General features: G+C 40.4%; 1 protein-coding gene and 1 long non-coding RNA gene across 8 annotated transcripts in view; one reads left to right on the top strand and one right to left on the bottom strand.

Annotated features, from left to right (window-relative positions):
- The window catches only part of LOC133642006 (uncharacterized), a 41,824-nt gene extending 32,784 nt beyond the window's left edge, over positions 1–9,040 (top strand). For all 6 annotated transcript variants that reach the window (XR_009824370.1, XR_009824367.1, XR_009824365.1 and 3 more), the window contains 2 exons: positions 7,206–7,281; positions 8,769–9,040. This is a non-coding gene — a long non-coding RNA (uncharacterized LOC133642006). The remainder of the gene's footprint in view (positions 1–7,205; positions 7,282–8,768) is intronic.
- The window catches only part of si:ch211-212o1.2 (uncharacterized protein LOC492735 homolog), a 91,067-nt gene continuing 82,179 nt past the window's right edge, over positions 4,768–13,655 (bottom strand). The window contains exons 5-7 of one of the 2 annotated variants that reach the window (XM_062036202.1): positions 13,188–13,400; positions 9,597–9,739; positions 6,480–6,619 (exon numbers count right to left, since the gene is read on the bottom strand). In XM_062036202.1, the coding sequence (XP_061892186.1) occupies positions 9,609–9,739; positions 13,188–13,400 (344 nt within the window). In that variant the 3' untranslated portion in view covers positions 6,480–6,619; positions 9,597–9,608. Of the gene's footprint in view, positions 6,620–9,596; positions 9,740–13,187; positions 13,401–13,655 lie in introns of both variants that reach the window. The other variant, XM_062036203.1, reaches the window with a different exon arrangement.

The following is a 13,655-nucleotide window of genomic DNA, read 5'->3' as shown; positions in this document are numbered from 1 at the left end:
TCGTTTTGTATCGCTTACTTGTGAACTTAATCATTCAAAAACGGAAAACAATAACGACGTGGGAACAAGTGAATGGCAAAATGAAGCGAGTTTGTTACAGTAAGAAAGAGTTAGAAAAAGTAAGAATAAGGTCAAAAAACTGTGGCTCGATTCCACCATACCTGACTGCCATTACCCATAATACATTGTGTCCAAACAATATTACCACTCAGATCCTTCCGCCATATATGTAATTAAAAAGTTACTTAATCTTTACTGTATTAAAGTAGTATAAAATAGTATATCATCAATTTATTCAGACAAATGTAATAATTACAAATAAAGTGTACTTTATAATTATTCTAAGCATGTAATATATACATTTTCGTATTATGCAAATAAAGTAAATAGTCCCATTTTGGCTGAATAAACATAAAGCACCTTCCATAAAATGTAAATTACCTTAACATCATTTAGGCTCCTACATGTATTATCATTGAACATGTCATGTCATGTCAAATTATACAACATGCATGCTAAGAACGCAGAAAGCTTTTCCCATCTGGCAACTATCCTGCAGCCGCCCTTCCTTGGCTAATAAATATACTGTTGAGACCTCGGTTTACATCCGTCACGTCAAATGTACCTTCTCGCTGGCTACTAATAAATACTTGAGAACTACAACTGGTTCGGAACGAACGGTGTTGGGATCAAAATCATCCAAATATGATTAGCAGCAAAGTAGAAAGCTGTCACCCTTGTGGCTCGGGGAGCGAACGTAGGCGACAACAAGCTTACCATGAATTGATTAACGTGGATTCCGACTTTAACAAGTTGAAAAACTTATTCGGGAGTTACCATTTAGTGGTCAATTGTGCGGAATATGTACTGTACTGTGCAATCTACTAATAAAAGTTTCAATCAAAGCTAGATGATGCTAACTATGCTAAACAGCAAGCTTGTTTGGGCGCCCCTGCTCATTTCCCTCTCCTGCAATTCAGTGCAGCGTTTAAGTAGCTGAGGCTGAGGCGAGCGTTCAACACATTTTGTTTGGATCCTATTTTCATTTTAAAAAACGCGGAAGTTGTTATGTCAGGTCGTGCCTAGTTTTGTGTTTTGGTTATTTCTCCCTATTTTGTATTAGGTTATGTTTTTGCGCTACTATTTAGTTTTTTTTCCCCCTTGTTTGTTTCATCCTGCTGTGACGTAATCACTTCCTGAGCGCTGCCCTCCACACCTGTCTTCAGTTAGTAATCAGTGTTCCCACTTGTTTCTAGTTAATCGGGCTCCTTATTTATACCGGGCTCGCCAGCTTGTAAATCTCCCACCATGACAAGGACGTATTTTTGTTTCTCCCGTGCGTTTTTTTTCTAGTGTCATGATCATCTTTTGTTCAACTACTTTGTACCTTGCTTAAAAGTATCAAATAGACTGTTTTGACCTTCACGCTGCTTCCTCCTTTATTTTTTTCATCCCGAGAAACACCACCCTCACGGTGAAGCAAATACAACAGAAGTCATATTTTGACGCAACAATTTAAAACGTGGATTTCCGCGTTTTTGCAGACATTTCAAATTTTTGTGCCGAATAGTCTGGTGTGGCTAATATACCGTATTATTCGGAGTATAAGTCGCTCCTGAGTATAAGTCGCACCGGCCAAAAATGCATAATAAAGAAGGAAAAAAACATATAAGTCGCACTGGAGTATAAGTCGCATTTTTGGGGGGAAATTTATTTGATAAAACCCAACACCAACAATAGACATTTGAAAGGCAATTTAAAATTAAAGCTGCAAGCAGCGTTGGTCGGGCCCGCATATTTGGCAGGTGCGAGTCCTAAGTGTCCAAAAACTTTTGTCTACTGTTAGTCCTAAGTGTCCCAATACTTTTGTTGACATCAGCGCAGTGATACAGTGGTTCTATTAAGGCTCGTAAAATCACAGCAGCATTATCAGCGCAGCGGTTCTTTGAAGGCTCGTAAAATCAAAACCGTAGCACTTATCAAAACTCTTTGAGTATCCGTCAATCAGAAGGGTTCAATCTCTCTCCTGTTGTAGTTTGAAGCCGAAACGACAAACGCGCTCAGAGGAGATAATGTTTGATGTTTGGTGACCGGTTTTAACAAAAATTTAGTTTTGAAGGAGGGATTGCAAACTTCCTGTTGATTTTTGCTGAAGGGTGTCAATCTATGTAGGTCTAAGTGAGACCTACATAGAGGTTTTTGTTTCATGTCTCTAAGACGTTCCTACCGGAAGTTACAAGCAGTTTTGTCTGTGTTTTCCTCTGAGGAGCAGTTTTGTCTCTGTTTTATTCAAAAATTGCGCTAGAGCGCAAATTTGAGTTTTGGGGTTCCTTTTTTTTTTTTATTAGATCGCAATTTCCACCAGTCCTGATGTGTGTGAAAAGTTTGGTGAGTTTTGAAGTATTTTAAGGGGGTCAAATTACAGCTCAAAGAGGCAAAAATTAGTGTTTTTAGTACATTTTTGTCTTGAAGGGGAAATTGCCAACTTCCTGTTGGTTTTTGCCCGAGGATGTCAAATTATGAAATGTAGGTCTACATCAGACCTACATAGAGGTTTGTGTTTCATGTCTCTACGACCTTCCTAGTGAGAGTTACAGGCAGTTTGTTTTTGTTTTTTCCTAGGGGGCGCTAGAGCGCAATTTTGAATTTTGGGGTTTGGTTTTTTTATTAGATGGCAATTCTCGCAGGTCCTGATGTGTGTGTGTCAAATATGGTGAGTTTTGAAGCATGTTAAGTGGGTCAAATTGCAGCTCGAAGAGGCGGCCGGTATAATAATAATAAAACTTTACAATAACAATAGGTCCTTTCGTCCCAATGCAAAAGGACTCCCGTTGGGATTCCTTTTACATGGGCCGTGCGGGCCCTAATAAATAAAGAATAGTGAACAACAGGCTGAATAACCAACTGAGAACGTGCTTGGTATGTTAACGTAACATATTATGGTAAGAGTCATTCAAATAACTATAACATATAGAACATGCTATACGTTTACCAAACAATCTGTCACTCCTAAATCCCATGAAATCTTATACGTCTAGTCTCTTACGTGAATGAGCTAAATAATATTATTTGATATTTTACGGTAATGTGTTAATCATTTCACACATAAGTCGAAAGGTATAAGTCGCCAAACTATGAAAAAAACTGCGACTTATAGTCCGAAAAATACGGTAACTACTTTGTACCTTGCTTGAAAGTATCAAATAGACTGTTTTGACCTTCACGCTGCTTCCTCCTTTGTTTTTGTTTTCCATCCCGAGAAACACCACCCTCATGGTGAAGCAAATACAACAGAAGTCATATTTTGGCGCGACAATTTTAAAACGTGGATTTCCGCGTTTTCGCAGACATTTCACATTTCTGTGCCGAATAGTCTGGTGTGGCTAATATATGTAAAAAATATTTATTTCTTCAAAAATGTGGTGGGTGCGCTCTAATGCCCCGAAAGTACACGTGTGGTGTGCTGCATGTTCTTCAACATTTTTTGTGCTTTATCTTGATCAGCTGCATACAAAAGGAAAAGTGTCTCCATGGTGACAGCTGCTAGAGTACATGCAAAATCCTCATTTAAATAAGACGGTAAGCACTTGTCAACTGTACACAGTCTTAGTAAATCACCCGCAACAACTGGTTTTCATTGAGGGCCACATGGCAGTTATGGCTGCCATCAGAGGGCTGCTTGTAACAGTGAATAATGTATGAATTTGTCTTTGGATTTCATTATTAATTATATAAATTGTTTTAAGTAGACTAAACTGTCGATTTTTACAGTAAAAACATTAGAAATCTTTACTGTAAAATACAGTGGGTTTTTTTTTGTTTAACATTTTACGGTAAATGGGAAAAAACAGTACGGCAAGTAATGGCAGTTCATTTTACAGCATATTACTGTAAATTGGAAAACTTCTGTTTTTTTTGCATTAAAATTCTGTTGACTGAGCTGCCAGTTTTTGACTGTAAAATCTACGGTTGTTGTTTTTAACGGCGTATTACTGTAAATGGAAAGACGGTTCATTTGTTTTTACAGAAAAAGCTGGCAGCTAAGTTGCCAGAATTTTTGTGTTAAATTGACATTGGTTTTTTACATTATATTGTTAATAGAAAAACAGTACAAGTTTTTTTTTTTATTCTGGCAACTTAGCTGCCAGTTTTTCTACCGTAAAAACAAATGTACCGTCTTTCCATTTACAGTAATACACTGTTAAAAACAACCTTAGATTTTACAGTCAAAAACTGGCAGCTCAGTCAACAACCGTAGATTTTACAGTCAAAAACTGGCAGCTCAGTCAACAACAACCGTAGATTTTACAGTCAAAAACTGGCAGCTCAGTCAACAACAACCGTAGATTTTACAGTCAAAAACTAGCAGCTCAGTCAACAACAACCGTAGATTTTACAGTCAAAAACTGGCAGCTCAGTCAACAACAACCGTAGATTTTACAGTCAAAAACTAGCAGCTCAGTCAACAACAACCTTAGATTTTACAGTCAAAAACTGGCAGCTCAATCAACAACAACCGTAGATTTTACAGTCAAAAACCAGCAGCTCAGTCAACAACAACCTTAGATTTTACAGTCAAAAACTGGCAGCTCAGTCAACAACAACCGTAGATTTTACAGTCAAAAACTGGCAGCTCAGTCAACAGAATTTTTATGCAAAAAAACAGTACCGTATTTTCCGCACTATAAGGCGCACCGGATTATAAGGCGCACCTTCAATGAATGGCATATTTCAAAACTTAGTTCATATATAAGGCGCACTGTCAGCTTTTGACAAAATTTGAGGTTTTTAGGTGCGCCTTATAGTGCGGAAAATACGGTAGTAGTTTTTCAATTTACAGTAATATGCTGTAAAGAACAACGTAAAATGTATCGTAATTTTTATGAATTTGATGGGTAGTTTGCTGTAAAGTTTGGTATTTTTTATTTAGACATTTTTTTGGGGAAAATATGGTAACATACTGTTTATATTAGATACTATTAAAGTTAAAAGGTATGCAATTTCAAGCAGTACATATATTTTTTTCTGTCAAAATGAAAAACATCAATTACATTTAGTGAGAAAATATGAAGTACCGTAATTTCCGGACTATAAGCCGCACCTGACTATAAGCCGCACCAGCTAAATTTAGGGGAAAATACAGATTGCTCCATATATAAGCCGCACCCGACTATAAGCCGCAGGGTTTTGATGTGTAATTAGCGTAGTATATAGGGGTTCCTGCTACCACGGAGGGGATTGTCGGGACAGAGATGACTGTTTGGGAACGCAAAGCGTCCCATTTATTAACAATAAATCTTTCAATCATTCAATCAAACTTTCACATCTTTGACATGGCGAACAGCATTCGTGCAGAGTACAAATAATACAACGGTGCAAAGTAATACAAAGTGCTCACCTGTACGTTATCAAAATAACCAGCCTACCGGTATATGAAAAGTCAGTCTTTAATCATTGTGTCATCGTCTTCCTCCTGCGTACTAAAACCACCGAAATCCTCTTCGTCGGTGTCGGAGAAGAACAGGCCGTAAATAAGCCGCACCCTTGTATAAGCCGCAGGGACCAGAACGAGGGGAAAAAGTAGCGGCTTATAGTCCGGAAATTACGGTACTTTATTGACACGTATCACTTCCAGGTGTTTGCGGGCCAGTTAAAATGATGTGGCGGGCAAGATCTGGCCCCCGGGCTTTGAGTTTGACACCTGTGCACTAAGCATACCGGTACATTTAATTTTATAATTTGCACACTTATTTGGATCTTAGTAGATCCGGCCCTTGCTACACCTCTGTTATGTATCAAAAAGCTACTGTCAAATTAATTCATTATATTATTCACAATTAATACACTCGTGTTTCTCTAAATAAAGGCCTTGTGCTAATATTGACTTAACACTAAGATGCCTGGTACCCTCTGCAGTTAAATGAGTCAAATAAATGACCATTATGAGTAAGCAATGTAACCACTATAAAAAATGCAGCTTTTTAAACGTTAATTCAGGACTTTTGATGAGCCTGTTCGTATTCCAACAAAATATTCAGTTTTAAGATACTTTCTTGTCTTGTTTATGCTATATGAAAGGTTATACAACTTTGGAATGACAGAATACAAGGTGTAGAGAGCAGGATTTTACCTTTGGAGGTTGTTAAAGTAACGTACCTGTGAATGGACACTGTGGGGCTCGAGGGGTTGAATATTGTGTGTGTAAGTGTGTAAAAGGCAGCATGGTCTCACTCCTGGAGAGCCCAACCTCCAAAAGCTTCCTACGAGACGTAAAAACAATACTACACCTGATTGGTTAAAATGAGCATTCAATAACAAGACGATTGACTATCAGTGGAACTACGAGGCATTTTTTCCACAAACCTTTTTAGATACAATTCTGCACACACAGAAATACAGTAATGAAGAATGCACTGAAAATGTATAATGTACAGTGTGTGTGTCCTCCCCATACATCTTCTTCTTATCTGCTATGTTTCCATCTGCAAGCCCATCTGTCAGTCGGTCTTCTTAGCCCAGGCCATGTCGTCGGAGCGAGGCTTTTGACCCGTCAGTCTCTCAATCAGACGCTCCATGTGTCTCCAGAAACCCAGCTGGTCCAGTGGATAGTTACACCAGCCTGCGGTGGATGGAACATGACACCATAGGAAGAATAGATTAAAGGGCTCCTCTAATGCTGACAACATTGACACTTATTTCAGTTCCGGACCTAAAAAGTATGCCCACGGGTGAAATTACCCCCAAATAGACACAGTAGTTTCAGTTTCAGCACATTTCGGAACACCTACTTTTTAGCTCCAATTGTAGGCGGGACAAGTGGTAGAAAATGGATGGATGGATGTCTTCTGGTAACATCTTCATCACAATGTTTTAGCAAGTATGGCAGATGCACTGTTGCAAGTTGTAGCAATACGACTACAGTCTGCATACATTTCCAGTAAAGACTTCTCCACTCAAATGGACTCATGCAAAATAGGATGGACCAAGGAACGTTTTAATGATTCTGACTGGGCGGAGTTTGGATTGAAAAAACTCAATTCAAATGCGATCCCAAAAAGGAAGAAAGAAAGATTAGGTCACAGAACCTGCAAGGAAAAAAGAGAAAAATAAAGCAAACCTGTTGCTTTAAAAAAAAAACAAGACAAATAGAAGGTAAGCTGCTAGTATTCCATTTTGTGTCCTCTTCTACTGATGTTTTCTTCCAGATGCTTAAGGAAATGCTGACAGAGCATGAGGAAGCAGACTATGGAAGAGGAAGAGGAGCAGGGAAATCTGGAAATGGTGATTCTTTTATCATTCTTTTTTGCTTATTGTTAGAATATTGTAGCAAATAAACACACATTTAATTTCACATCACTCTCTCAAGCTTCCTCTTCAACTTTTGCTCTGCTTGTAGCACACACTCCACATGTCAGGCCATCGTGTCGTCAAAACACCATGAAACTGTTATGACTGGGAGAATGTTGATTTTCCGTGTTTAGTAAACTTAAAATGAATATAAATATAAGTACAGTTAATCAGTTACACAAGTTTGATGGCCATCCAACTTGTGTCCTTATTGTGCCAAAGCCACCTGGACTATTATTCCTTGGACTCGCCCCCACCTTTGCGATGACTTGTTTGGCCATTCCTGGTCCCTCAGGACCCAATGGACTTGCTGGGGACTATAAAATAATTATTGATCGGGGCTCTATCCTCTCGGCAGTGGCTGGTGGTTGATTGAGAGCAATCAACCTTAAGAAAGTCAGTGACTTCACTATAAAAGTGGGTGACATTGTTATCACCAGGAAAGATGAGGTCACCTACCTAGGTTCCATTCTAGAGGCTAATCTTTCCTGTGATAAAATGGCAACCAAGGTAATCAAAAAGGTCAACCAACAAACAAGATTTCTCTGGTCAACAAAAGCACCATGAAAATTCTAGCGTTAACTCTCATTCAACCCTTTTTTGATTATGCCTGCACCTCCTGGTACCCTAGCACCTCCAAAACCCTCAAATCTAGACTCCAAACATCCCAGAACAAGCTAGTCAGGTTACTTCTAGACCTCCACCCCAGATCACACCTCACTCCTACCCACTTCTCCAAAGTGGGCTGGCTGAGGGTGGAGGACAGTAAAACAACTTGCACTGACCCTAGTCTATAAAATCCGCTACACCTCCCTGATACCGAAGTACAAGTCAAACTACTTCCATAACGTAAATGACCGCCATAACCACAACACCAGGGGGAGCTCCACTAACCACGTTAAACCCAGATTCCGATCTAACAAAGGTCTTAACTCATTCTCCTTCTATGCCACATCAATGTGGAATGCGCTCCCAACAGGTGTAAAAGAAAGTGCATCTCTATCCTCCTTCAAAACCGCACTAAAAGAACACCTCCAGGCAACTACAACCCTAAACTAACACCCTCCCCCCACCACATCCCACCTCCCCGGATTGTAAATAATCAAATGTAGACACTTATTCTTATGCTTTCTGATCTCTCTCTCTCTATGTCCACTACTTGCTGTACATATCCTACCAAGTCAGACCTACACTGTTTCAATGTCCATTTCCCAGATGATATAATTGTTGATGACTGACCATGGGTGCAAAAACATGCAATTACGTCATAAAAACATTAGTTTTTCTGTAGCTGACGTGACACCAATAAGGAGCAGCATAGCGAGTCTGGGGTTCTAAGTACAGTTAGTTAACTACCGACTACTAATAATAAAATAAACTAATTGATATAATTGGGAAATGACTTCCAGATTCATTTCCAGGTGCTGAAAATACAAGGGTCCTTTAAAGACATGACAGGAAGTGAGGAGTAAAACCCACAGGTAAATCATGCTTTTGTATTGTTTTGTTCTATTTTGAGTACATCAGCAGCACACATTCCTCTTTTCTTCTTCAGACAAGCTGACACCACTTTTTGTACTCATATGTTAAGTCTGTATCTTTAACATTCACCCATGCATGCTTGACAGATCCTCACACACAAATAATAATACCTGGGATTTATATAGCGCTTTTCTAAGTACCCAAAGTCGCTTTACATGTTAAAAACCCATCATTCATTCACACCTGGTGGTGGTAAGCTACTTTCATAGCCACAGCTGCCCTGGGGTAGACTGACGGAAGCGTGGCTGCAATTTGCGCCAACCGCCCCTCCGACCACCACCTATCATTCATCATTCAATTCACCGGTGTGAGTGGCACCGGGGGCAAAGGGTGAAGGACACAACGGCAGCGATTTTTTTGGATGGTAGAGGCGGGGAGCGAACCTGCAACCCTCAGGTTTCTGGCACGGTTGCTCTACCCACTACGCCATGCCGCCCATGTTAACCATATCAGTTTTGAAGTAATCGTGGACAAAATAATGTACAGTACAGGCCGACAGTTTGGACACACCTTCTCATTCAATGCCTTTTCTTTATTTTTTAGATAGTCACTGAAGGCATCAAAACTATGAATGAACACATGTGGAGTTATGTACTTAACTGAAAACATGTTTTGTATTCTAGTTTCTTCAAAATAGCCACCCTTAGCTCTGATTACTGCTTTGCACACTCTTGGCATTCTCTCCATGAGCTTCAAGAGGTACTCACCTGCAATGGTTTTCAAACCTGATTGATTAGTGGAATTTCTTGCTTCATGAGTGGGGTTGGGACCATCAGTTGTGTTGTGAATGAGAAGGCGTGTCCAAACTTTTGCGTGGAAATGAAGGCACCTGTTGGCGTGCGTGCGTCTACTTCAAAGACGAGACGAGTGGCATATATTATCACAGCGACAAGAAGCAAGCAGAGACAAGTGACAGGGGCTGTGTGTACTGCAGCCGATGTGTTTGCATAGGGTGCATGCGGGGCTGTGCGCGCACGTGGTGTGAGCGTGTGTGTGTGTGTGTGTGTGTGTGTGTGTGTGTGTGTGTGTGTGTGTGTGTGTGTGTGTGTGTCCCTTCAGTGACCCATGCCGCTACAAGACAGTAAAGTTGTGTTTGATATCACTCTCGTGTATGTCGCTCCCTCCACTCGTCTACGCCCCTCCTCCAAATCCCTGCTTTCTTCCCATCCTTTCCTCATTCTCCCTCCCTGCACCCCTGTCTTCTCTCCCCCCCCCCACCCCACCCTCTTCCTCAGCCTGTGAAGTCCTATTTGTTAGAACAGACAGCAGGTTAGCATTAAATATACATGGGGATTGTCAGCCGGTGGCAAACACAAAGGCGGCTAGGCGAGCCCCGGTGGAATCTAAGCCAGGCCAAGGCAGCTTCGCTAGGGGAGCAGGGGGATGGGGAGGGGGTACTGTCACAACCCCCCGTGGACCGCCACCAACCCACACATACACAGACACACACAGGACCGCCACCAACCCACACATACACAGACACACACACAGGTTAGAAACCGTGAAGAGGTCAAAAAGACTAGTCCGCACACAGATGCTGGAGTATGCGGCTCGCTCACCAACATCTGGCGTCCGCTGGGGCACCAGGGTGGCGTACGAGCTCAACCCCCCCCTTGTGTACCCTCTCCCTCCTACCCACGTGCGGGGAGAAGAGTGAATGTGGATCTATTACAGGCCCTCACGCACGCAAACACAACATTTCATATCAGTTATTCATAAGAAAACTGCCATTTTGTCAGACGTTTAAAGTGGAAATCATTCAGCCATCATGGGCTTCAAGTAAGGAACACTAAAATGGCCGCCTCCCGCATACAATGTTTTGAGCATTTTGACCTCTTCACCAGTTTTTTCTAGACAGGCACACAAATGACATATTGGTACCATAAATACAGCGCCATACATGGTCAAGGGCCTATACATAGGAAGGATGTTTGATAAGAAATTATCGAGTTCGAGCCTATTATCGAATGCTCTTATCGAACCGATTCCTTATCGATTCTCTTATCGAGGTTGTTGTATATGGAAAAAACACACAATATTTGGTTTAACAAATCACTTCACATTCTCCACTGCTCGCTACTCTAGTATTACCATATCTGAGTTCTTGTGCAGAAATAACTACAAATGTGCGCTACATTCGCTAACCGTGTTACAAAAAAGATCAATTAGACTGATACATAATGTTGGATATAGAGAACATACAAACACTTTATTTATTGAGTCAAAAATATTAAAGTTTGATGATTTGGTAAAAATTGCAAACAGCTAAAGTGATGTGGAATTAAATGATTGAATGGATGAAGTAAAGAAGTTAAACATTGTGCTGATATGATCCAGTTTAAGAGGTTGTTCAAATGAATAGTGCTTACAAAGTACAAAGAAGAAGAATTATGAGAAATACTTTCAACCTTATTGAAAATAAGATATTCTTCATCTCAGTATATTAATAATGACTGAATTAATTAATTACATATTACAAAACTGTTGTATACTACCGTTCAAAAGTTTGGGGTCACATTGAAATGTCCTTATTTTTGAAGGAAAAGCACTGTACTTTTCAATGAAGTTAACTTGAAACTAGTCTTAACTTTAAAGAAATACACTCTATACATTGCTAATGTGGTAAATGACTATTCTAGCTGCAAATGTCTGGTTTTTGGTGCAATATCTACATAGGTTCTACACACAACACCCCATAATAACAATGGGAAAACTATTTTTTTTGGAGCTTTTTAAGAATGTATCAAAAATAAAGAATCACAACCCCAAAAAGGACTATAAGTCGCAGTTTTTTTCATAGTTTGGCCGGGGGTGCGACTTATACTCAGGAGCGACTTATGTGTGAAATGATTAACACATTAGCGTAAAATATCAAATAATATTATTTAGCTCATTCACGTAAGAGACTAGACGTATAAGATTTCATGGGATTTAGGAGTGACAGATTGTTTGGTAAACGTATAGCATGTTCTATATGTTATAGTTATTTGAATGACTCTTACCATAATATGTTACGTTAACATACCAGGCAGGTTCTCAGTTGGTTATTTATGCCTCATATAACGTACACTTATTCAGCTGTTGTTCACTATTCTTTAGACATTTTAAATTGCCTTTCAAATGTCTATTCTTGGTGTTGGCTTTTATCAAATACATTTACCCCAAAAAACGCGACTTATACTCCAGTGCAACTTATATATGTTTTTTTCCTTCTTTAATATGCATTTTCGGCCGGTGCGACTTATACTCTGAAAAATAAGGTAAGAACTTTACACTACTTTATATTAGAAATGGCAACAGCGGAGGACGAACGTCCCATAACAAGAAGATAGAGAAAAAGAAGAAGCTTATCGACTACGGTGTCGGCACGGACTACAAAGGCGGACGCGTGCAAATTTTCAGGACTTGCGCAGATCCCAAATACAGATCAGAAGGTAAGAAAAGTTGCTTTTGCATATATTTGCGAAACAAAACGCCAGATCATTTCTTACCTTACACACACCATAATAATACTGGTATGTTGAAGCACAGTACAATCCATCAAGCGGTGCGGCTTCATAGCTTACCAAAGTCGTACTAAAACATTTTGATAGATTTTTTGAGCGCCGTGTGTAATGTTCTATATTTTCAATGGAACATACACAATTTTGGTGTTATTTACTGCCGTCATATTGCAGTGTACACGTATCTCTTATGTGTGACTGCCATCTACTGGTCACACTTATCATTACACCACGTGCCAAATAAAATTGCTTCGAGGTCGGTAAGCACAACCAAAATGATTCCGTACATTAGGCGCACTGTCGATTTTTGAGAAAGTGAAAGGATTTTAAGAGTGCCTTATAGTCCGAAAAATACGGTACATGTGGTTTCTTAGTTTATTTTCAATAAATTAGCAAAAATCTCTAAAAAAAAAAAATAAAAAAATTTACATTGTCATTATGGGGTATTGCGTGTAGAATTTTGAGGACAAAAAAACTATGTATTCCATTTTAGAATAAGGCTGTAACATAACAAATCGTGGAAAATGTGAAGCGCTGTGAATACTTTCCGGATGCACTGTAGCTTACCCAATGCAGTATATTTAGCCCTTATTCAACCCTTTATAGATGGAGCGTGCTAGTAACCAACATTTGTCATTTTTGTGCAGTCTGCTGGACTGTCACCCCAAGCTGGTCTATTATTGTTTGGTACAATTCTCGTGTCCCATACACACATCTACATTTTCCAACGACTAACCTTTCTTTACTCTCCACGTCAGTCCGAACATAGTAATCATCTTGACTAAACAAACTTACCCGTGGTGATGCAGTAGTACGTCTCGTGTGGCGAGACATGGTGGATGCGGTGGTGTTTCCGCGGCAACACCACATGCCAGTCCTGCAGCAGCGTGACCCAGCGCGGGAGCCCGAAGTAAGAGTGGCTCCACTTGTGAATCTGGTTGGTCAACGTGACGAACACCGCCAGGGCGAGGACGTAGCAGTCCCGGGGGTAGGACGCCGCCAAGGCCTCTGAAAGGGGAGAGCGACCACGTTAATACAAGACCGCCGTTTTAAGTGGAGTGACGAGGGCCCACAAGAAGGTTTGGCGCTCCCACAGCGAGGGTGCTGGCGGGAGCCTCGGCGAGATGAAGGGACTGTGGAAAGGGGGGGCGCAAGACGACAGAGGGGGATTGCTAAGAGGGACAGCAGGAGAGAGATGAGGAGAGGACATGTCGGAACCACATTACATTTGTACTGAATATAACAAACATTTAGCAAGTAGTG

The sequence above is a fragment of the Entelurus aequoreus genome, linkage group LG24 (assembly GCF_033978785.1).
Source record: "Entelurus aequoreus isolate RoL-2023_Sb linkage group LG24, RoL_Eaeq_v1.1, whole genome shotgun sequence".
In the NCBI taxonomy this organism is placed as follows: domain Eukaryota; kingdom Metazoa; phylum Chordata; class Actinopteri; order Syngnathiformes; family Syngnathidae; genus Entelurus; species Entelurus aequoreus.
This window is presented reverse-complemented; position numbering and strand designations above follow the sequence as displayed.